General features: G+C 34.9%; 1 protein-coding gene across 2 annotated transcripts in view; it reads left to right on the top strand.

Moving 5' to 3' along the window:
* The window catches only part of PIK3CB (phosphatidylinositol-4,5-bisphosphate 3-kinase catalytic subunit beta), a 205,873-nt gene that overhangs the window by 78,643 nt on the left and 104,905 nt on the right, over window positions 1-22,325 (top strand). For both annotated transcript variants that reach the window (XM_038571022.1, XM_038571021.1), the window contains 3 exons: window positions 4,795-4,981; window positions 10,539-10,764; window positions 18,822-19,045. In XM_038571022.1, the coding sequence (XP_038426950.1) occupies window positions 4,811-4,981; window positions 10,539-10,764; window positions 18,822-19,045 (621 nt within the window). In that variant the 5' untranslated portion in view covers window positions 4,795-4,810. The remainder of the gene's footprint in view (window positions 1-4,794; window positions 4,982-10,538; window positions 10,765-18,821; window positions 19,046-22,325) is intronic.

The following is a 22,325-nucleotide window of genomic DNA, read 5'->3' as shown; positions in this document are numbered from 1 at the left end:
CATAATGTGATTATGATTAAATGTCTCAAACTTTTTTCTGGTACTTTAATGGTTATTATGCAGAAGGTGGTGTAAGGCTCACACTTTACAGTTAGACCCAAGTTCAAATCCCAGGACTGCCACTTGGTGGTTTTGAGATCTCAACCTGTTTATGTTCCTCAAGGAATAGCAGTGTTACCATAAGGTGGTAGGAAGGATAAAATCTAGAATTGCATGTAAAGAAGTTCCTAGAATGGTGACACAGAGTAAAAAGTCACCTTTAGCTGTTTTAGATTTTATCGTTATCCTGTGAGCTTTTTTTTTTTTTAATTGTAGGAGTAGGGATAATATTTTGTCATTCGTTAAACAGTTACTAAATGGCTACTGTGTGCTAGTCAGTTTTAGGTAAATGAAACTAGTTGAAAAATGTATAACTCAGAGCTCAAAAGAACTCAAGCCTTTTTTCTTTTTTTCAAAGATTTTATTTATATGCGGGGGTGGTGTGGGGGGGAGAATATGAATGAACAGTAGGGAGGGGCAGAGGAAAAAGCAGACTCCCCACTGAGCAAGGAGCCCTATCCCAGGAAAGGACCTGGAGGGAGATCATGACCTGAGCCAAAGGCAGGTGCTTAACTTACTGAGCCACTTAGGTGTCCCAAACTTAGGGCTTTTGAATAAAAATAAAAAACAGGGAATTTTTTTTTGTCTTTACTAAGTTCCAGGTGTTCTTTCTTCAGTATTTATTATTATGCTCTAAAGTAGTTACTGTTGATCTCATCATTTCACAGATAAGGGAATTTAAGTAGGGAGAAGATAACGTGACTTGCTAAAGATCTTTCAGCCAGTTAGAGATGGTACCAGCTCTCACAAGTAAGCTGTTGGATTCTGAAACCACAGTCTTTCAGCAGTGCACTGCTCTTCCTTCACAGAAACAAGGCTGCAACATGAGAAAGATTCAGGGTCTGTATTAGTGTCCATTAAATGGGTCCAGACTATAAGATGTATACGAGTTAGTAGAGAGGAATCAGTAAATGCTGCAATGTTCAGGCAGTGCAGTTTCTCCCATCCTCATCAACACCTGTTGTTTCTTGCATTAATTTTAGCCATTTTGACAAGTGTGAGATAGTATCTCGTCCTGGTTTTGATTTTTATTTCCCTGATGATGAGTGATATTGAGCATCTCTTCATGTGTCTGTTAAACATCTGGATGTCTTCTTTGGCAAAGTGTCTATCATTGTCTACTGCCTGTTTCTTAACTGGGTTGTTTTTTGGGTATTGAATTTGTAAGTTCTTTATAGTTTTTGGATACTAACCTTTTATAAGATAATGTTGTTTACAAATATCTTCTCCCATTCTATAGATTGCCTTTTAGTTTTGTTGATTGTTTCCTTGACTGTGCAGAAGTTTTTTTTGTCTTGATAAAATCCTAATAGTTCATTTTTGCTTTTGTTTCCCTTGCCTCTGGTGACATGTTCAGTAAGTAGTTGCTACAGCCGAGGTCAGAGAGGTTTCTATTTGTGTTCTCCTCTAGTATTTTGATGGTTTCCTGTCTCACTCTAAAGTCTTTCAACCATTTTGAATTTATTTTTGTGTATGGTGTAATAAAGTGGACTAGTTTCATTCTTCTGCATGTTGCTGTCTAGTTTTCCCAACACCATTTATTGAAGAGACTGTCTTTTTTCCATTGGATATTCTTTCTTGCTTCATTGAAGATTGGTTGATCATACAGTTGTGGGTCCATTTCTGGATTCTCTGTTCTGTTCCATTGATCTATGTGCCTGTTTTTGTGCCAGTATCATACTGTCTTGTTGACTACAGCTTTGTAATATAGCTTGAAATCCGGAATCATGATGCCTTTGGTTTTTCTTTTTCAGAATTGCTTTGGCTACTGGGGGTCTTTTGTAGTTCCATGCAAATTTTAGAATTTTTCTAGCTCTGTGAAAGGTGCTGGTGGTATTTTTTTTTTTTTTAAGATTTTATTTATTTATTCACGAGAGACACAGAGAGAGAGAGAGCGAGAGAGCGACAGAGACACAGGCAGAGGGAGAAGCAGGCTCCATGCAGGGAGCCCGACGTGGGACTCGATCCCAGGGTCTCCAGGATCACACCCCGGGCTGCAGGCGGCACTAAACCGCTGCGCCACCAGGGCTGCCGTGCTGGTGGTATTTTGATGAGGATTGCATTAAATGTGTAGATTGCTTTGTGTTTAAATATTTTTTTTAAAAGATGTTATTTATTTATTCATGAGAGAGAGAGAGAGAGAGAGAGAGGCAGAGACACAGGCAGAGTGAGAAGCAGGGAGCTCCATGCAGGAGGGCTGCCCTGTGTATAAATATTTTAACAAGGTTTATCCTTCCAGTCCCTGAGCATACATTGCTTTTCCATTTACTTGTGTCCTCTTCAATTTCTTTTATAAGTGCTCTATGGTTTTCAGAGTACAAATCTTTTACTTAGTTAGATTTCTTCCTAGGTATCTTACTGGTTTTGATGCAATTGCAAATGAGAAAAATTCCTTGAATTCTTTTTCTGCTGCTTCATTATTAATGTATAGAAATGCAACACATTTCTGCACATTGCTTTTATATCCTTGGGTTTTGCTAAATTCATGTATGAGTTCTAGCAGTTTTTTGGTAGAGTCTTTTTCTGGTTTTCTACGTAGAGTAACATGTCATTGGCAAATAGTGAGAGTTTGATTTCTTTGCAAATTTGGGTGCTTTTTATTTCTTTTTGTAGTCTGATTGCTGAGGCAAGGACTCAGTTAAATAGTAATGGTGAGAGTGGACATCCTTGTCTTATTTCTGATGATAGGGGAAAGGCTCTCAGTTTCTTCCCATTGAGGATAATATTAGCTGTGGATCTTTCATATATAGCTGTTATGCTGTTGAGGTATGTTCTATCTATACCCACTTTGTTGAGGGTTTTTATCAGGAAAGTATGCTGTATTTTGTCAAATGCTTTTTCTACATCTATTGACAGGATCATATGGTTTTTATCCTTCTATTAATATCATGTATCACAATGATGAGTTTACAAATATTGAACCATCCCTGCAGTCCAGGAATAAATCCCACTTGATTGTGGTGAATTCTTTTAATGTACTGTTGAATTTGATTTGCTAGTATTTTGTTGAGAATTTTTGCATCCATGTTCATCACGGGTATTGGCCTATAGTTCTCCTTTATTAAGTGGGGTCTTTAGTTTTGGAATCAAAGTAATGCTGGCTTTGTGGAATGAGTTTGGAAATTTTTCTTCCATTTCTATTTTTTGGAACAGTTTGAGAAGAAACTCTTAACTCTTTTTAACTCTTTAAAATGTCTGTTTTTTTTAAAAAAAAAGGTAGAATTCCCTTGGGAAGCCACTAGCCCAGGGCTTTTGTTTGTTGGGAGATTTTTGATTACTCATTAAATTTCTTTGTTGGTTATGTATGGGTCTATTCAAATTTTCTATTTCTTTCTGTCCCAGTTTTGACAGTTTGTAAGTTTCTAGGAATTTGTCCATTTCTTCCAGGTTACCCAGTTTGCATATAATTTTTAATAGTATTATAATTGTATTTCTGTGATATTGGTTGTGATCTCCTCAGTCATTCATGATTTTATCTATTTGTGTTCTTCCTCTTTTCTTTTTGATATATCTGGCTAGATGTTTATTTTATTTTAATTTAATTTAATTTAATTTATTATTTTCTTTTATTTTAAGATTTTATTTATTTATTCATGAGAGACACACAGAGAGGCAGAGACACAGGCAGAGGGAGAAACAGGCTCCTTGCAGGGAGCCCGATGTGGGACTCGATCCGGGTCTCCAGGATCACACCCTGGGCCGAAGGCAGGCACTTAACCGCTGAGCCACCCAGGGATTCCCCTGGCTAGATGTTTATTATATATTTTCAAAGAACCAGCTCTTAGTTTCATTAATCTGTTCTTTTTCTATATTACTTCTTATTTCTGCTCTAATCTTTATAAGTTCCATTATACTGGCTTTAGGCTTTATTTCCTTTTCTAGCTCCTTTAGGTGCAAGGTAAGGTTGTGTATTTGAGACTTTTCTTGCTTCTTGAGTTAGGCCTGTAATATAGTATACTTACCTTTTAGGACTGCTTTTGCTGCATCTGAAAGGTTTTGGGCTGTTGTGCTTTCATTTTCATTTGCTTCTGTGTGTTTTTATTTTATTTTATTTTTATTTTTTTATTTTTCATTTCAATATATATTTTATTTAGAATGCAGCACTAACAGCATGATGATAAACCATCCCAAATTTATACCAAGAAGCACATACTCCTTCAAACGTATCATTTTTCACAAGTAATTTAAGTACAACATTATTGTCATTTGTACTAGAGTCAAAGACGACATTTAGATTCTTCAATTTTGGAGCCTTTAGTAACATCAAAATGATGGGCTAGTCAGGCAGAAGAAAGAAACTCAAAGGCAGTTTCTTTTTCTTCTGCCAGTTCCTTTGCAGTTAGATCCATCTTCTCACAGGAGAAATCATTAATAGTGAGACCTTCAACAATCTTCCAGGTCTTATTCTTGATTATAACAGGGAATGAGTACAGCAGATCTTCTTTTTCACATGATGTACTTTTGTTGAATTTGAGTCAGTGTGGTGTGTTTATGTATATAATGTATGGAATGATAACCAAAAGTATTTTTAAACAACAATTTATTTCTGGTGGCTTAATCTTTAATTAGTCAACTGTTACATTATTTGCTATATTGAAATCCAGTGACTTATTATGGATTGGTGGGCTTTATGATATTTTAGTATAAGATCTGGCTAATTTTCGGGTTCACTAAGTTTTACTTAATACTTTCTAGGGCCCCATGGTTATGAATGTGCTTCAATTTCATAATGCCTCCTGCTATGGCAGACATCCTTGACATCTGGGCAGTGGATTCACAGTTAGCATCTGATGGCTCCATACCTGTGGATTTCCTTTTGCCCACTGGGATTTATATTCAGTTGGAGGTTCCTCGGGAAGCTACCATTTCCTATATTAAGCAGGTATGTAATTGGTAGAATTTTTATAAATGTAGCTTATTTATCACTTAGGGGATGATACTCTATTATAAAAAAAATTACAAAAAAGAGAAGATGTTATTAATGTGACTATATTCTATAGAAATGTTATTAATGTGACCTAAAAATTAATCTTTAGGTCACTGATTTTAAAGACTTTGATACATGTTTGGTCTTTTGTAGATATATAAAAGATAATTCTCACTCTTACTTTAAACAATGTGTGATATCTGATTTAAGAAAAATTAACCTATGTTAGTTTGAAACCTTTGTTCAGGCTGCTTAAAGGAATTTGACATTACCAAGGAAGTTTTGAGTTAAAATCTTTTTAATTACTATCTTTGAACTTGTCTTAATTTTTCTGTATGTGACTTTTGGTTGATTGTCTTTTCTTTCCTTTTCCTTCCTCCGTACGCTGACTTTTCATGGTAACTGTGGGGAAGAAAGGTTTCCCCCAGTCATAAGTAGCATGCCTTCCTTTGGAAGCAAATTCTTTTTTTTTTTTTTAAAGTTTTTATTTTATTATTTTTTAAAGATTTTATTTATTTATTCATGAGAGACACATAGAGAGAAACAGGCAGAGACATAGGCAGAGGGAGAAGCAGGCTCCATGTAGGAAGCCCAATGTGGGACTCGATCCCGGGTCTCCATCTGCAGGATCATGCCCTGGGCTGAAGCTGGTGCTAAACCGCTGAGCCACCTGGGCTACCCTTTTTTTTTTTTTAAGTTTTTAATTTAAATTCCAGTTAGTCAATTATACAGTGTAATACTAGTTTCAAGTGTACAGTATAGTGATTCAACAGTTGCGTACAACACCCTGTGCTCGTCAGTACAAGTGCACTCTGCCCTCCTTAATTCCCATCACCTATTTCACCCATCCCCCTCAAATCATCAATTTGGAAGTAACTTTTTTACATAGCAAGGCTTGCTTGTTTTGTTGGATTATTTTTTAAAGTGAATTGATGAGTGATACTGATTTGTGAGTACTATGAAATGTAAATGAAATTATTTTTCTAAACTTTCTTTTTAACATTTTTCAAATAGCTGAATCCAATATGAAAATCAGAGCATATGATTTGGCTATTGTGAGTAATACTATGAATAATGGCTATGATGAACATTGATGTACAGGTATTTGAGTCCTGCTTTCAATTTTTTTGGGTATATGTCTGGAAGAGGAATTTTTATATCATATGGTAATTCTGTTTTAATTTTTAAAGAATTGCCAAACTGTTTTCCACAGTGGTGTTACCATTTTTCATTCCTATTCAGCAATACATGGGGGTTCTAGTTTCTCCACAGCCTGGCTAACACTTGTTATTTTCTGTTTTTGTTGTTTGTTTTCTATCACCATTTTTATGGCTGTGAAATGGTATCATATGCAGTATTTATTTGTATTTCCTTAATGACTAATGTCAAGCATCCTTTTTTTTTTTTTTTTAAGATTTTACTTATTTATTCATGAGAGATACATACAGAGGCAGAGACACAGGCAGAGGGAGAATCAGGCTTCATACAGGGAGCCCGAAGTAGGACTCGATCCCAGGACCTCTGGGATCATGCCCTGAGCCAAAGGCAGACGCTCAACCATTGAGCCACCCAGGCGTCCCTCTTTTCATGTTCTTATTGGCCATTTGTAGACTTTTCTGTTCAAGACCATTGGACATTTTTAAATTTAATTGTTTACTTTTTGTTGCTGAGTCACAGGAGTTCTTCATATATCCTGTATATTAGTCTCTTTTCAGAAATATAATTGGCAAACATTTCCTCCCATTCTTTGGGTTGCCTTTTCACTCTCACAGTAGTGTCCTTTGATGTATAAAATTTTAAAAGTTTTGATGAAATCCTTTTTACCTATTTTTTCTATTGTTGCCCAGCAGCACTTTCTCCAGTATATAACTGAATCTGAGGATTATCTGTGATTTTTACTCCAGGTCTATTATTTTCAATTCTTGGTTTTTGTGCTAGCTGCAGTTAAAATTTGTAATCCCCCTTTCCATTTCTATGATGATTTTCTTTTATATGACCTTATTGAGGAAACTTGGCAGAAGATGACAAGACAGTGATTCTGCTTATCTTGATAGGGCAGTGTGAATTAATGAAGATAACCTGATGAATAGAATAGACTAGAATGCAGAAAAAATAATATAAATTTTGTATGGGGTGATAATACATACTTTGAATTTTCTATTTTTTCTGATTCGAAGTTATTTATGTTCATAAGAATAGTAAATATGGGGGTGCCTGGGTGACTTAGTTGGTTGAGTGTCTCAGGATCCTGGGATCAAGCCCCAAGTCAGGCTTCCTGCTCAGTGGAGAGCCTGCTTCTCACTTTCTCCCCGCTGCTCCTCGTGCTTGTGCACATGCACTGTCTTTTCTCTCTCTCTCAAGTAAATAAAATCTTAAAAAAGACACAACAACAAAAAAGAGTGGTAAATATGGACATCTTCATAGATACTCACTTTTTAGAAAAATTGAAATGGAGTCGATATAATTACATTACTTTCAGGTGTAGAAACTCTAGTGATTCAACAGTTACATACATTATCAAATGCTCACCATGATAGGTGTAATTATCATCTGTCACCATACAAAGTTATTGCAAGATTATTATTATTATTTTTAAATTTTGGTTATTTATTCATGAGAGACACAGAGAGAAGGCAGACATAGGGGGATGGAGAAGCAGGTGCCTCACACAGGGAGCCTGATGTGGGACTTGATCCCAGAACTCCAGGATCACACCCTGAGCCAAAGGCAGACACTCAACTGCTGAGCCACCTGGAGTCCCTATTGCAAGATTATTGACTGTATTCTTCCTGCTGTACTTTTCATTTCCATGACTTATTTATTTTATGACTGATATTTTGACCTCCTAATCCCCTTCACCTATTTTCCCCTTCTCCCCACTTTGTCCCCTCTGGCAACCACCAGTTTGTTTTTTGTGTTTATTAATCTGCTTCTGTTTTTGTTTTTATATATTTTTATTGTTTATTTATTTAGTTTTTGTTTTATATTTATTTTTATTTATTTTTTAAATTTGAAGAGTTTATTGGAACAAAAAAATCAATTCAAATCTGGCAGTATCAAACCGGAAAAAGTTCATGTTTGTGTTTTAGATTCTGTATATAAGTGAATTCATAAGGTATTTGTCTTTCTCTGACTTACTTAGTGTAAGACTAGTTTTTTTTTTTTGATATACTTAATAAATGGCATTGTTTTTCATTTCTCTGTTAGTGTATAGAAACAATAGATTTTTATATATTAGTTTTGTATTCTGTAACTTTAGGGAATTCTTTATTCTAAAAGTTTTTTGTGGACTCTTTAGGGTTTTTTTAATATATAGTATCATGTCTTCTGCAAGTAGTGACAATTTTACTTCTTTTTTTTTTTTTTGACAATTTTACTTTAGTGATTTGGATGCTTTTTCTTTTTGTTTGATTGCTACTACTGGGTTTTCCAGTTTTGTGTGTTGAATGAAGGTGATGGGAGTGGACAGTTTTGTCTTGTTAGTGATCTTAGAGGTAAAGCTTTCAGCTTTTCACTGTTAACTAAGATGTTAGCCGTGAGTTTGTCATATATGGCTTTATTATGTTGAAGTGTATTTTCTCTATTCCTACGTTTTTGAGTTTTTATAATGAATGAATGTTGAATTTTTCTTTTTTTTTCTTTTTTTTTATTTTTTTGAATGTTGAATTTTTCAAATCCTTTTCTACATCTACTGAGATGATTGATGGTTTTTATCTTTAATTTTATAAATGAGGCATATCATGTTGGTTAAATTGTGGATAATGAACCATCTTTGCATTCCTGAAATAATTCCCATCTGATTGTGGTGAATGATCCTTTTATTGTCTTTTTGAATTTGCATTGCTAATATTTTGTTGAAGATTTTTGCACCTATGTTTGTCGGCGATTTTGGTATGTAATTTTTTTTTTTTTTTTGTAGTGTCTTTGTCTGGTTTTGGTATCAGAGTAATGCTGGCCTTGTAGAATAAATTTGGAAGCATTGCTAGCCCCTTCTATTTTTTGGATGAGTATGAAAAGGATTGAGGGGTGCCTAGGTGGCTCAGTCAGTTAGGTTTCTGACTCTTAATTTTCGGCTCAGGTCATGATCTCAGGGTCGTGAGATAGAGCCCCAGGTCGGGTCCCTCATTCAACATGGAGTCTGCTTGAGAGTCTTTCTCTCCCTCTCCCTCTCCCTGTGCTGTACATATACATGCTTTTCTCTCTCAAATAAATATAGAAATAAAATCTTTGAAAAAAAGAAAAGGATTCTTTTTTCCCCCCCTAGAGATAGGGGTGGAGGGAGAGTGAGAGGGAGATAGAGAATCTTAAGCAGGCTCCATGCTCAGCGAGGAACCTGTGGTAGGGCTCAGTCTCATGACACTGAGATCATGACCTGAGCCGAAATAATTTGGATACTTAGCTGACTGAACCACCCAGGTACTGTGATTATCTTTCTTTCCTTTTTTTTTTTTTTTTAAATTTTATTTATCTATGATAGTCACACAGAGAGAGAGAGAGAGAGAGAGAGAGAGAGAGAGAGAGAGGCAGAGACACAGGCAGAGGGAGAAGCAGGCTCCATGCACCGGGAACCTGACATGGGATTCGATCCCGGGTCTCCAGGATCGCACCCTGGGCCAAAGGCAGGTGCCAAACCGCTGATCCACCCAGGCATCCCTCTTTTTTTTTTTGAATATTTGATGGAATTCACCAATGAAGCCATCTGTTTCTAGACCTTTTATTGTTAGTTTTTAAAATTACTGTTTCAGTTTCATTACTGTAACTTCTGTTCAGAATATCTGCTTTCTTTTCTTTTCTTTTCTTTTCTTTTCTTTTCTTTTCTTTTCTTTTCTTTCTTTTCTTTTTCTTTTCTTTTCTTTTCTTTTCTTTTCTTTTCTTTTCTTTTCTTTCTTTTCTTTCTTTTCTTTCTTTCTTTTTCCTTCCTTCCTTCCTTCCTTCCTTCCTTCCTTCCTTCCTTCCTTCCTTCCTTCCTTCCTTCCTTCCTTCCTTCATCTGCTTCTTTCTGATTCAGTCTTGGAAGATTCTATGTTTCCAGGAATTTATCCATTTCTTTTGGTTTTCCAGTTTGTTGGCATATAACTTTTTATGGTAGTCTCTTTAAGTCCTTTGTATTTCTGTGATATCGATTGTAACTTCTCTTTCATTTCTGATTTTGAGCCCTCTCTTTCTTGATCAGTCTGGCAGATAGTCACTTAATAACTTTGTTTACATAAGTGCAGTTTTTTGTGCATTATACTATCATTTACAAAAATGGGTTAATATTCTCTTGTAAGTTGGTGTTTTAAAAAACTTTTAATATATCTTAACTTTCCATTTTATTGAGTATTTTTATTTTATTTTCACAGATGTGTAATACTTTATAATTGATTTAGCCAATCCTTTATTGCTAGACATTTGGCTTGTCCTTTCTTTTTGAGTTTTATAAAGAGTTCCACAGTGAGTATCCTTCTAGGTGTATCTTTGTATGCTTGAACAAATTTTTCTGTTCCAGAAGGTCTCTTATTTTTTCCTGCAGATTTTATGGAAACAAGTTCACAATTATCCAATGTTTAACCTCCTTATGGAAATTGACTCCTATATGTTTGCATGTGTGAATCAAACTGCTGTATATGAGGAGCTTGAAGATGAAACAAGAAGACTCTGTGATGTCAGACCTTTTCTTCCAGTTCTCAAATTAGTGACAAGAAGTTGTGATCCAGGGGAAAAATTAGACTCAAAAATTGGAGTCCTTATAGGAAAAGGTAATTTAAAAACTTCTCTGTATGAATTCTTAACATATTTGTTGTTATATGTATAAACATATAGTAGGTATGATCAAAGACATTGCTTTTCAGAGTGTGATCCAAAGACCAATGCTTATTTGTAAATTGATCACCAGTCTGAGATAAGTATAAAAATTGAGAGTAAATGTATATAAATGCCCATAGCAATGTGATATTACCATAGTGTCCCATGGGTTATGTTTTTTATACTTTTTCTAGTGACTTATTTTTATTTGCCAAAGTATTGTCTTTTGGCATATTGGAAAGAAAAGAGTTGTCCCTTTGTCTCAGTTTGAGAAACCCTTTTCTTAGAGATAATCCTCCATTTCTTTTGAATTACCTCTACTGTATACACACAATTTATATATGACTATACCAAGACTCGAAGCTGATTGAAAAATTTCTATAAATAACCCAAATTATTGACAAATTGTACTCCTTAACTAAAATTATCTTTAAGTAGAGATACTTCTGTAGTGAGTCAAGATATATGTCCATGTTATTCTTTGCAAATTAGTTCCAGAGAGAATTGTAACCAAGAAAATATGGTAGAGCCTCTCTTGCTATAATAATCGTGGATGTAACAGGGGCCAGTGGTAGATCAGTATCCTCCTTTATTTTATTTTTTTAAAGATTTTATTTATTGGGCAGCCCAGGTGGGTCAGCGGTTTAGCGCTGCCTTCAGCCCAGGGCCTGATCCTGGAGATCCAGGATCGAGTCTCGTGTTGGGCTCCCTGCACGGAGCCTGCTTCTCCTTCTGCCTGTGTCTCTGCCTCTCTTTCTCTCTCATGAATAAATAAATAAAATCTTAAAAAAAAAGATTTAAAGATTAAAAAAAAGATTTTATATATTTATTCATGAGAGGGCAGAGACATAGAGGTAGAGGGAGAAGCCGGCTTCTCCAGGGGAGCCCCATGTTGGACTCGATCGCGGGACTCCAGGATCACCCCCTGAGCTGAAGGCAGATACAAAGCCATTGAGCCACCCAGGCATCCTGATCAATATCCTGCTTTAGACAAGATACTAGAATTAAGTACTACAAGAGGTTAACTGCAGAGGAGACTTGAAGTTTACTTATTTTGAAGTAGCAGTTTTGTGTTGTTGTTTTTATTTTATTTTAGAGACTTGAAGTTTAAATACAAAACCAAACAATCCACTGGAAATTTTTGGGTTTGGATTGGCCCCTTGCATTAATTAAATTCACTCTTATAGGATAATATGTTACCACTCAATTTAATATTATAAGTATTCGCAAGATGACATAGTAGCATCCTCTCCAAGAGCCATGCCCTGTCAGATTGCGTTCTTGATCTTGACGTATTGTGATTTGGGCTAACTAATGATTACAAATGTGGGGCTATGTTCTTCCCTTTGAATACTTAGAGCAGAACCTCCATTCCCAGAATGGAGCCCAATATCGGACTTGAACTCACTACCCTAAGATCAAGACCTGAGGTGGATCAAGAGTCAGATGCTTAACCAATTGAGCCATCCAGGTGCCTAGACAACCCTAGTGTTTAAGAAAGTTTGATTACTTCAGAGGATAGCTAGTTTGCTTAGGTAATAATTTTTCCCCCTTTAATAGGTTTATAATTATTTACCATACAAGATTTTCTTTCTTTTTTGTTCTTTAAGATTTTGATTTTTTATTTTTAAGTACTCTGCAGAACTTGAACTCACAGCCCTGAGATCAAGAGTCACATGTTCCACTGACTGAACCAACCAGGAGCCCCCACAGTTTTCTTATGTATTAATGGCCTCATTAGAAAGCATCCCTTTTTATTGCTAGAGCTTCAAGGATTTCTTGATAAATTTTAAATTCTTCATTACAAAAAGTTTCTTCTTTGTTTGGATTGAAGAATATATGAAAAAGTAAAAAGAATAATCACTTATAATCTTATCCACGACAAGAATATCCACTGAACTATATTAAGATATAGTTCTTTCCTAATGACTTTGTAAGTGTATATATGAAAATATATAGCTTTTATATGTTTCTATGCTGGATGGAAGGAAGTAGACCAGAACCACACTGATTGTTAAAGTAAAATATTTGATAAACCAAAAGGTTAGCATCATAGGGAGAGCTAACTTTTGTCAGGATATGGGTGTCTTTTTGAGATATGCCATGTTTTCAAAACTTAGATCACTGCAACATGTTCTAGTTGTGATCTCCAATAAATATGGTCTTGTTAGCCACTATTACCTCTACATGAGCTTGCCAGATTTAGCAAATAAAAATATACTAGATGCAAATACTACATGGGATATACTTAATGATAAAAATCATTCATCATTTATATAAAATTCAAATAGAATTAGGCATGCTGTTTTTTTATTTGGTGACAGTGCTGGGATCATACGTATATACATATATATAAATTGAATTTTTCATAAGCAGTGTGATGTAATTTCATTCTGTATCATAAAGTTTATTATATAAAAATTTTCAATGCAATGTGCCTGCAATTTGAATGATCAAGGTGCAAGGAGTGTTTTATATTCAATTGAACAGTTTATAAATTCTTTAACTATTTATAAATTTTACTTTAGATTTTCAGTGAATTTAGAAAACCTGTTGTTGATCATATGCACAGATTCAAGTGTTAACATTCACTTAGGAAGTTGAGTAAGTCTGTTTTATTATTTTTTATTTTTTTATTTTTTATTTTTTAAATTTTTTTTTAGTAAGTCTGTTTTAATATTTTAGAATGAATTTTCACTTTAAGTACCTAACAAGTCAATTTTTGCAGTTGCTAATTTGTATGTGGTGACTACAACCGGGGTTTGGTGAGGTCATGTGTCCTGGTAAGACAATAAACAATTATTTCAATTTAACTTTAGGAACAAGTTTGCTGCCTCCTCCGCCCCAAAGAAAACAATAGAACCTTTACAGATATAACTGCCCTGGTGGGTCTAAAAATACCTTTTCCTGAATGATAATTTGTCTGATCATTTTATTTTTTATGTTCTAAATAATTATTTACAGAGCTGCTATTTGAGCTCTGATTATATTCTATAGTGAAGGTCATCCCTTCAGATACCCATTAGTAAATCTTGATCAGAGGATTTTGTCAGCATCTTGAAAAATAATTTTTGAAAACTCCCTTATATTTTCCCTGACTTATCTAAAGTTGTGGTATATTTTAAAGTGAAGGAAATACAGAGTCTGCAGGATTTTAACAGTATCTTTAATGTGAAGAAATTACTCACTTTATACTCTTTTTATGAAAAGATTTTATTTGGGGCACCCGGATGCTCAGTCAGTTAAGTATCTACCTCTTATTCTCAGCTCAGGTCTTAATCTCTGGGTTGTTAGTTCAAGACCCAAGTTGAGCTCCATGTTGGGCTGGGAGACTACATTTAAAAAAATCATATTTATCTGTAAACTATATAATATTTTTATCTTAAAATTTAAGATTTACTTTCAGATTTTCTTACCAGAACACCTGTAAGAAATTAACTAGGTTTAAAATTAAGTTACTTAACCTAATTTCTTTTCTTTTTTTTTTTTTAAGATTTTATTTATTTATTCATGAGAGACAGAACGAGAGAGAGAGAGAGAGAGAGAGAGAGAGAGGCAGAGAGGCAGAGACACAGGCAGAGGGAGAAGCAGGCTCCATGCAGGCAGCCTGACGTGGTCAGACCAGGTCAATCCCGGGTCTACAGGACCACACCCTGGGCTGAAGGCAGCGCTAAACCCCTGAGCCACCCGGGCTGGCCCTAATTTCTTTTTTTTAAAGTGATCTCTACATCCACCGTGGCACTTGAACTTAGAATCCAGAGATCAAGAGTTGCATGCTCTTCTGACTGAGCCAGCCAGGCACCCCCCTAATTTCTTATTTTTGGCAAAGTTTCTATTTTTAAGAAATCTTGTAGTGGTTTCTAATCTCAAGCTTTTTTTTTTTTTTTTTTTTAAGAAAAGCAGATTCTCGGGACGCTTGGGTGGCTCAGCACTTGAGTGTCTGTCTTCAGCTCAGGGCGTGATCCTGGTCTGGGATCGCGTCCCGCATCCGCCTTCTTATGAGGAGCCTGCTTCTCCCTCTGCCTGTGTCTCTGCTTCTCTCTCTTTGTCTCTCATGAACAAATAAATAAAATCTTAAAAAAAAAAAAAAAAGGCAGATTCTCAGAGATTGGGATTCAGTGAGTCTGGGATGAATTTAAGAACTCTGTACTTTTACTCTAACAGTTACGTGAACAGAGTTCCATATTTATAATATATTGAAAAAATTACCTAAACGGTAGCAATTGCAATTCAACAGTATATATTGAGTGTTTTTAATAGGCACCACAGCAGTGAACTTGGGTGAACTTTGGTCTTTGTTTAATGGGAGCTCACAATCCAGTGGGAAATATGGATCAGTAAATAGACAATTACAATATTAATGTGTAAACTGTTATAGGTCAAGGAGTAAAATCAACTGAGAGATTGAGATGGCTTTATAGAAAACACACAACTTAAACTGAGCCTTCAGTGCTGATTAAGAGTTGATCAAGTAGGAGTTGGAAGAAGGGTAATCAAGTGAGAACGGCATGTGTGAAGAATGGCCTATTTGAGGAATAAAAGTAATTGACTATAGTTTGTGTAAACGGACAGCTAGGAAAAGCAGGAAGACGAGAGAGGCAACCAGCTTCAGAGCAGATGGAACCATTGAGGCTGTTTTAAAAATTAGAGACTTATTCCTAAAAGCAATTGGGAAGCTATCGAAGGGATGATTTTTTTTTTTTTTTAAAGATTTTATTTTTGAGAGAGAGAGTGAAGAAGCATGAGCAGGGGTTGGGGTAGAGGTTGCAGACTCCTTGCTGAGCTGGAAGCCCGATGTGGGACTCAATCCCAAGGACCTTGAGATTATGACCTGAGCTTTAGCTCAGGCAGACGCTTAATCAGTTGAGACACCCAGTCACCCTCGCAGGAATTTATTTATTTATTTTTATTTTTTTAAAGATTTTTTGTTTTAATTTTTTAAATTTTTTCATGAGAGACACAGAGAGAGGGAGAGGGAGAAGCAGGTACCCCTCAGGGAGCCCGATGTGGGACTCGATCCCAGGACCCCGGGGATCATGACCTGAGGGCAGGTCATGGCAAAGGCAGATGCTCAACCACTGAGCCACCCAGGCACCCTTCTTTGCAGGAATTTAAGTAGGGGAGTAACATGATCAGATTGCATTTTATAAAGATTATTCAAATTAAAAAATGGAGAATAGATCAGAGAGATTAAGACTGGGATTAGAGAAATTAGTGAAAACTGATGTTGTAATCCCAAGTGAGGGATGGTGATGGCCAGGATTAAGTTAATGGCTATAGGAACTGAAAGTGGACAGAGTTGAGAGACATTAGAAAGTGGATTAGACATGACTTTTAATAGATAAGGGAAGAGAAAGAGTTTGATTTTTGTTAAATGTATTAGGTACTCATTTTCTTTTTTTACCTGTAATGCCTATATCCATGGGTAGAAATAGTTTCAACAGTGCTGAGAAAGAAGCTTCAAAATGCCGTAGGTAGTCTGCATAAATTACGGTCCCTTCATAGCTCATTTAGAGTATGTATTTCCATTCCAGATCTAGAACTATCCAGGAAATCATAATGTACTTTTAAGATTTTACCTTTGCTGTGTTAAACAACTCAAACATTTTTATTTTTCTATATTTAATGCCACAGTTTATTATAATATTTATTTATTTATTAAAGATTTTAATTTATTTGAGGGGTAGTGGCAGAGTGAGAGGGAGAAAGTGTCTTAAGGCAGAGTCAGTGCTAAGTGTGGAGGTGAACGTGGAGCTTGATCTCCGTACCCTGAGATCATGATCTGAGCTGAAACCAAGAGCCAGATGCTTGATAGACTGTGACACCCAGGCACTCCTTTAATATTTATTTTTGAAATAATAATTGGTTTAATATATAAAAGGAAATAGACAATGGAGGTATAAGTCTGCTGTCTAGATAACTCTCATTGACATGTATATGTTCAAATAGTATGGAGTCAAATGATACGGTATTAAATGGCCTTAAAATTAACAGGCTGGGCAGCCCGGGTTGCTCAGCGGTTTAGTGCCGCCTTCCAGCCCAGGGCCTGATCCTGGAGATTCGGGATCCAGTCCCATATCGGGCCTACTTCTCCCTCTGCGTGTGTCTCTACCCCCTCCCCCCACCTCTGTCTCTCATGAATAAATAAATAAAATCTTTAAAAAAAACAAAAACAAAAACAGGCTGCTGCACTGTATTTCTATTCTCAACACTTTGAAAAACTTTTATGTTGTCATCTCAGCTACTGTTCCAAAACAAAAATTTATACGTATTCTATAGTTTCTTTTGAATTTGCATAAAAGGAATCTTGCAAGACTCATTTTGTTTCTTCTTTTTACTTTTTTTTTTTTTTTAAGATTTTTTTATTTATTCATGAGAGACATAGAGAGAGGGGCAGAGAGACAGGCAGAGGGAGAAGCAGTCCCCATGCAGGGAACCCAGTGTGCGACTCGACCCCGGGTCTCCAGGGGTCACGCCCTGAGCTGAAGGGAAATGCTCAACCGCTGAGCCACCCCGGCGTCCCCTTCTTTTTACTTTTAATATATCTGGGGCTTTTAACATAACACCACCAACCCTGTCTATTCATTTTATCACTTGTACTACTGTAAAATAATATATGGATGTATTTCAATCTTTAAACTAGATCTTAATGATTAACTTTATTTTCAGTTTTCAAATTATTATAAACAAAACTACAGTGAGCATTCTTGAACTGTTATCAGTACATTGTAACAAATAATGTACAAGTACTTCCATAGGTTTGTGGAAATAAAGACCACCCAAATGAGAACAGAGTATTTACTCAGAGCTTGCTATATAGTAAAGGAACTTCATGTTTGTCAGTGTCTCTGAGGCAGGCAGGGGAGTGAGAGAGCCTTATACCAAGAAAGAAGGAAGGCCTTATATATGGTTAATGGAAGGTTGTTGGCAAGGAGAAGTTGGAGATGGGCTCACTAGAAGCTGGGCATCTTATGTAATTGATTTGGGTGTCCATATTTGGCTTTGGCTTTTCTGGTTGTTACTAGAGTCTCTCAGGTTGAAATTCCTCTTGGTAGGATTTTGAGATCAAAGAATCTATGTGTGTGTTTATAATTTGTAATATTAAATATATATGCCTTCTAGCACAATGTATTGCCAAACTTTAAACTGTTTGTCAATTTTACAGTTAAAAGTAGTAGTAGGCATAAAAATTTCTGCATGTTCATTTATTGCTGTAGATTTCAAGAATTATTTATTAGGATAATGATAAGTTTATGAAACGGTTGCTATATTTAGTTGTCTTGATGGTAGAAGTGATTCATAGTTAAATACAATAAAGAATTTTATGTTTATGAGATTTTTGACTAATTGATAGACTATAACTATTGTTGAAAATTCACAGTGAACCAAAAGTTTAATCTATAAAATGTAAACTTAGTTTTAGGTAATAGCTTATATTTTAAGTTCATTAATTTAAACATTTTCAGATTCTTAAGCTTTCTTAGATATATTAAATGTGATTTACTTGGTTTGTAAAGAAAAACTAGATTTTTTTTGAAGATTTTTATTCATGAGAGAGAGAGAGAGTTTATGTGTGTGACATAGAAAAGCAGGCTCCTGTGGGGAGCCTGATATGGAACTCAATCCCAGGACCCTGGGATCACGCCCTGAGCTGAAGGCAGATGCTCAACCACTGAGCCATCCAGGCGTCCAAAAAAACTGGGTATTTTATATATGGTTTTAAAGTGTGTATTATTTCAGCAATAATCTTTATAAAACTGGTACCCAATTACATTTCTTCAAAGCTACATTTCTATGAAGGTTTCAAATTTGTCTTTTTTAGAAATCTTAATTATATGTTCATCTTCTGTACATGAAATTTGTTATTTTATCTGGATATTCTTTTGATCTTTCATATTTTCCTGCCCAGTTTTATTTGCTTGATAAAAAATATCCAGTATATATGGTCGGATCTATTTTATATTCTCTTGTATTAGCTACTCAAAATGACACTTTAAAAAAATTTGTTTAGGTCTACATGAATTTGATGCACTGAAGGATCCTGAAGTGAATGATTTCCGAATAAAAATGCGCAAATTCAGTGAGGAAAAGATTCAGTCACTTGTGGGATTGTCTTGGATGGATTGGCTGAAGCAGACATATCCACCAGAACATGAACCATCGATCCTTGAAAACTTAGAAGATAAACTTTATGGAGGAAAGCTCATTGTGGCTGTTCATTTTGAAAATTGTCAGGTATTACAAGAAATACTTTGTAATACATTTGTGATTTTTACCCGAATGCAGCACCAATTGTACAGGAGGCTGTTCCTCAGCTGGTAAATGCTATTACAAAGAACATTTTTAGATTTTAGATGGGTATAAATTTAGGATTATGTATAATAATCAAAAGTGACACATCTTTTGCACATATATGATTTTGAGATGCAATGATGTATTAGTCTAGATCGAGGTTGGAAAACCAGTTTTTGAATGGCTTTTCTATTTTATTTATTTATTTATTTATTTATTTATTTATTTATTTATTTATTATTTATTTATTTAGAAATCAGTTTCATTTAACTTCATTTTTAAAATTTTATTTAAAATCAACTAACATATAATGTGTTATTTATTTTTTTTTAAGTTTTTATTTATTTTATTCATGAGAGACACAGAGAAACTGAGAGGCAGACACAGGCACAGGAGGGAGAAGCAGGGTCCATGCAGGGAGCCCAATGTGGGACTTGATTCCAGGACTCCAGGATCACGCCCTGAGCTGAAGGCGGACATTCAACCACTGAGCCACCCAGGCGTCATTCTGGTTTTTATATTTTAAAGGGATGTGAAAAAACTGAGGGTTTTAAGAGATGTTTAAAAGAGAGAAAGTGAGAGAGAGAGAAAGAAAAAGAAAGAATATGTGACAGAGACTCATAGGTTGTCAACAAAGCCTCGTTCTTTATAGAAAAAGATTGCCAACCTAGATAATGTTCTTTAGTGTAGATGTTTTATTTTCTCATTTGATTTTTTTCTTGTCTATAAAATTAAAGATTTGGTCAAATGATCTCTTTTTTTCCCATATTCTTATTTGCATTCTTTGAATATGTAATTAAGTGGTAATATGGAAATGAACATTATAATGGAGTGTATACACAGTTAATCCATATCTGAACGGTCACGGTTATACAAACCAGATTGTGATACTGCCTTTCTGTCTACTGTGGTCATTTTATGATCTAGGATGGGTCCTTAGAATTCGGGTTGGAGTTCAAGGATATTTTGTGTTGTTTTGATAACAGTGACTTTGATAACAATGACATAAATCTTTTCAGTAGCAATTCTCTATTGAGTACTTTACCATGCCTAGAACTATGAAAGATATTTTTTATATATTTCCCACTTTTAAAAAACAACTTTATAAAATATTATTATTACCATTTTATAGTGACAAAAATGAAAGGGAGAGGTTTATTTGGGGAGTGGGTAGGTTTTTTGTTTTTTTTTTTTTTTTTAAATGTCAGGACTTAGACCTGATCCAGGGTAGAGACAGATTTTATCTAGGTGTTTCTGTTTTATTCAGTTCTGCTTCCTTTCCAACAATATGTTTCTAAATATTTGTAGGAACCAATGCAAAAGAAGGAAAGGAGGAGCTGGCTTTCTGGCATTTTGCAGAGAAGATTTATCTAGGTTAAAAAAATTTTTTTTTCTTTTGCTGCTCTCACCTGAGATATGTTTCAGCTAAACTCCAGTTTAAACCAAGATTTGGATATTTTAAAGTCTCAAGATCAAGTTACAATACTATTTAGGGAATTCTGCAGTGTTGGAAGAACTAGAATAGGGAGTTTTACCATTGAAAGGGGACTAGAATTCAACTTGGCTGAAGGCATTTTGCCCATTTAGGTCAGTCTGCATTTCATTACATATGGGGCAGATCTCTACTAGATACACATTTTAATGTAATCATCATTGTAACAAAGTATATGTGAAAATAAATGTTTTGAAATTAGAAAAAAATGGAGATATTGTGAAATCTTACTGAATTCCAAGCATTCATAGAATTTTTCCAATTTCTTTTATTTATTTATTTTTAGTTTTTTTTTTTTTAAATTTTTATTTTAATCACCTAGTGATCATCATGACAAGTGAGTGTACTACTCAATCCCATCACCTATTTCACCCATATTCCTACCCACCTCTCCTCTGGTAACCATCAGTTTGTTCTCTGTAGTGAAGATTTCCTCTCTTGGTTTCTCTCTCTCTCTCCACAGGTTTCTTTAGGTTTAAAATGAGTCTCTTTTAGCAGTATATAGGAGAGTCTTGTTTTTTAATCCACTCTTTCACCCTGAGTGTTTTGAGTAGAGTGTTTAGTTCATTTACATTCATTGTAATTGTTGGTATATATGTATTTATGGCCATATTATTACCTGCTTTGTGGTTGTTAATAAAGATTTTCTCTGATTCTTTCTTTCTTTCATGGTTTGCTGATTTTGCTTAGTAATACATTTGGATTTCTTTCTCTTTATTCTTTGCATATTTATTAATGGTTTTTTATTTGTGTTACTGTTAGGTTTGTATGTAACCTCTTTGCATTTACCAGTTTATATTAAGTTGATGGTCGTATAGAGTTGAACACATCCTTTACTCTCCTTCCCACATTTTAGGTTGTCATGTTTTATATCCTTTTATGAGTTCCTTGATTGATACTTTATAAAAATATTCATTACTGTTTTTGCATTTCCTTCCTTCATACTTTCACTTTTGATCTTTTCTTTTTATTGAGTTTTCTGTTTAATATTTCTTGCCTTGCTAGTTTAGTGGTCATGAACTCCTTCAGTTTTTCTTTGAGAAACTCATTACCTTTCTTTGTATTCTGAGTGATAGCCTTGTTAGAGTATTTTTGAGTGAAAGTTTTTTTTGCAATCAGCACTTTTAGTGTATCATTCCACTCCTTTTGGCTTGTAAAATTTCTACTGAAAAATCCACTCATAGCCTTAGGGGGTTTCTTTTGTATGTAACTGTCTTCTTTTGTCTTACTGTTCTTAATTTTTTTTATCTCTATATTTTGCCATTTTAATTCCGACATATCTCTGTGTGGATCTGCTTTTGTTGACCATTTTGGGGGTTCTCTGTGTCTCCTCAATCTAGATATGTTCCCTTCCCCAAATTAGGGAAGTTTTCAGATATTATTTCTTCAAATAAATTCTCTGCCCTTATTCTCTGTCTTCCTCTGGAACTCCTATAATGGGAATGTTATTATTTTTGATGGAATTACTGTGTTCCCTAAGTCTGTTCTTATTTTGTATAATATTGTTGTCTATCTTGTTCATCTTGGTTACTTTCCAGTACTCTGTCTTCTAGGTCATTAATTCATTCCTCTGTTTTTTCCAGCCTACTGTTCATTCCATCAAACATATTTTTCATTTTTTTTTTTGAGCCCTTTATCTCTGCTCCATTTTTCTTATTCTCTATATTAATGGTCTCACTGATATCCTCCACTCTTTTTAAAGTCTAGTTAGTATCTTTATGATCATTACCT

The sequence above is a fragment of the Canis lupus genome, chromosome 23 (assembly GCF_011100685.1).
Source record: "Canis lupus familiaris isolate Mischka breed German Shepherd chromosome 23, alternate assembly UU_Cfam_GSD_1.0, whole genome shotgun sequence".
In the NCBI taxonomy this organism is placed as follows: Eukaryota; Metazoa; Chordata; class Mammalia; order Carnivora; family Canidae; genus Canis; species Canis lupus.
The sequence above is the reverse complement of the archived record's forward strand: the minus strand, read 5'-3'. Positions and strand labels throughout refer to the sequence as shown.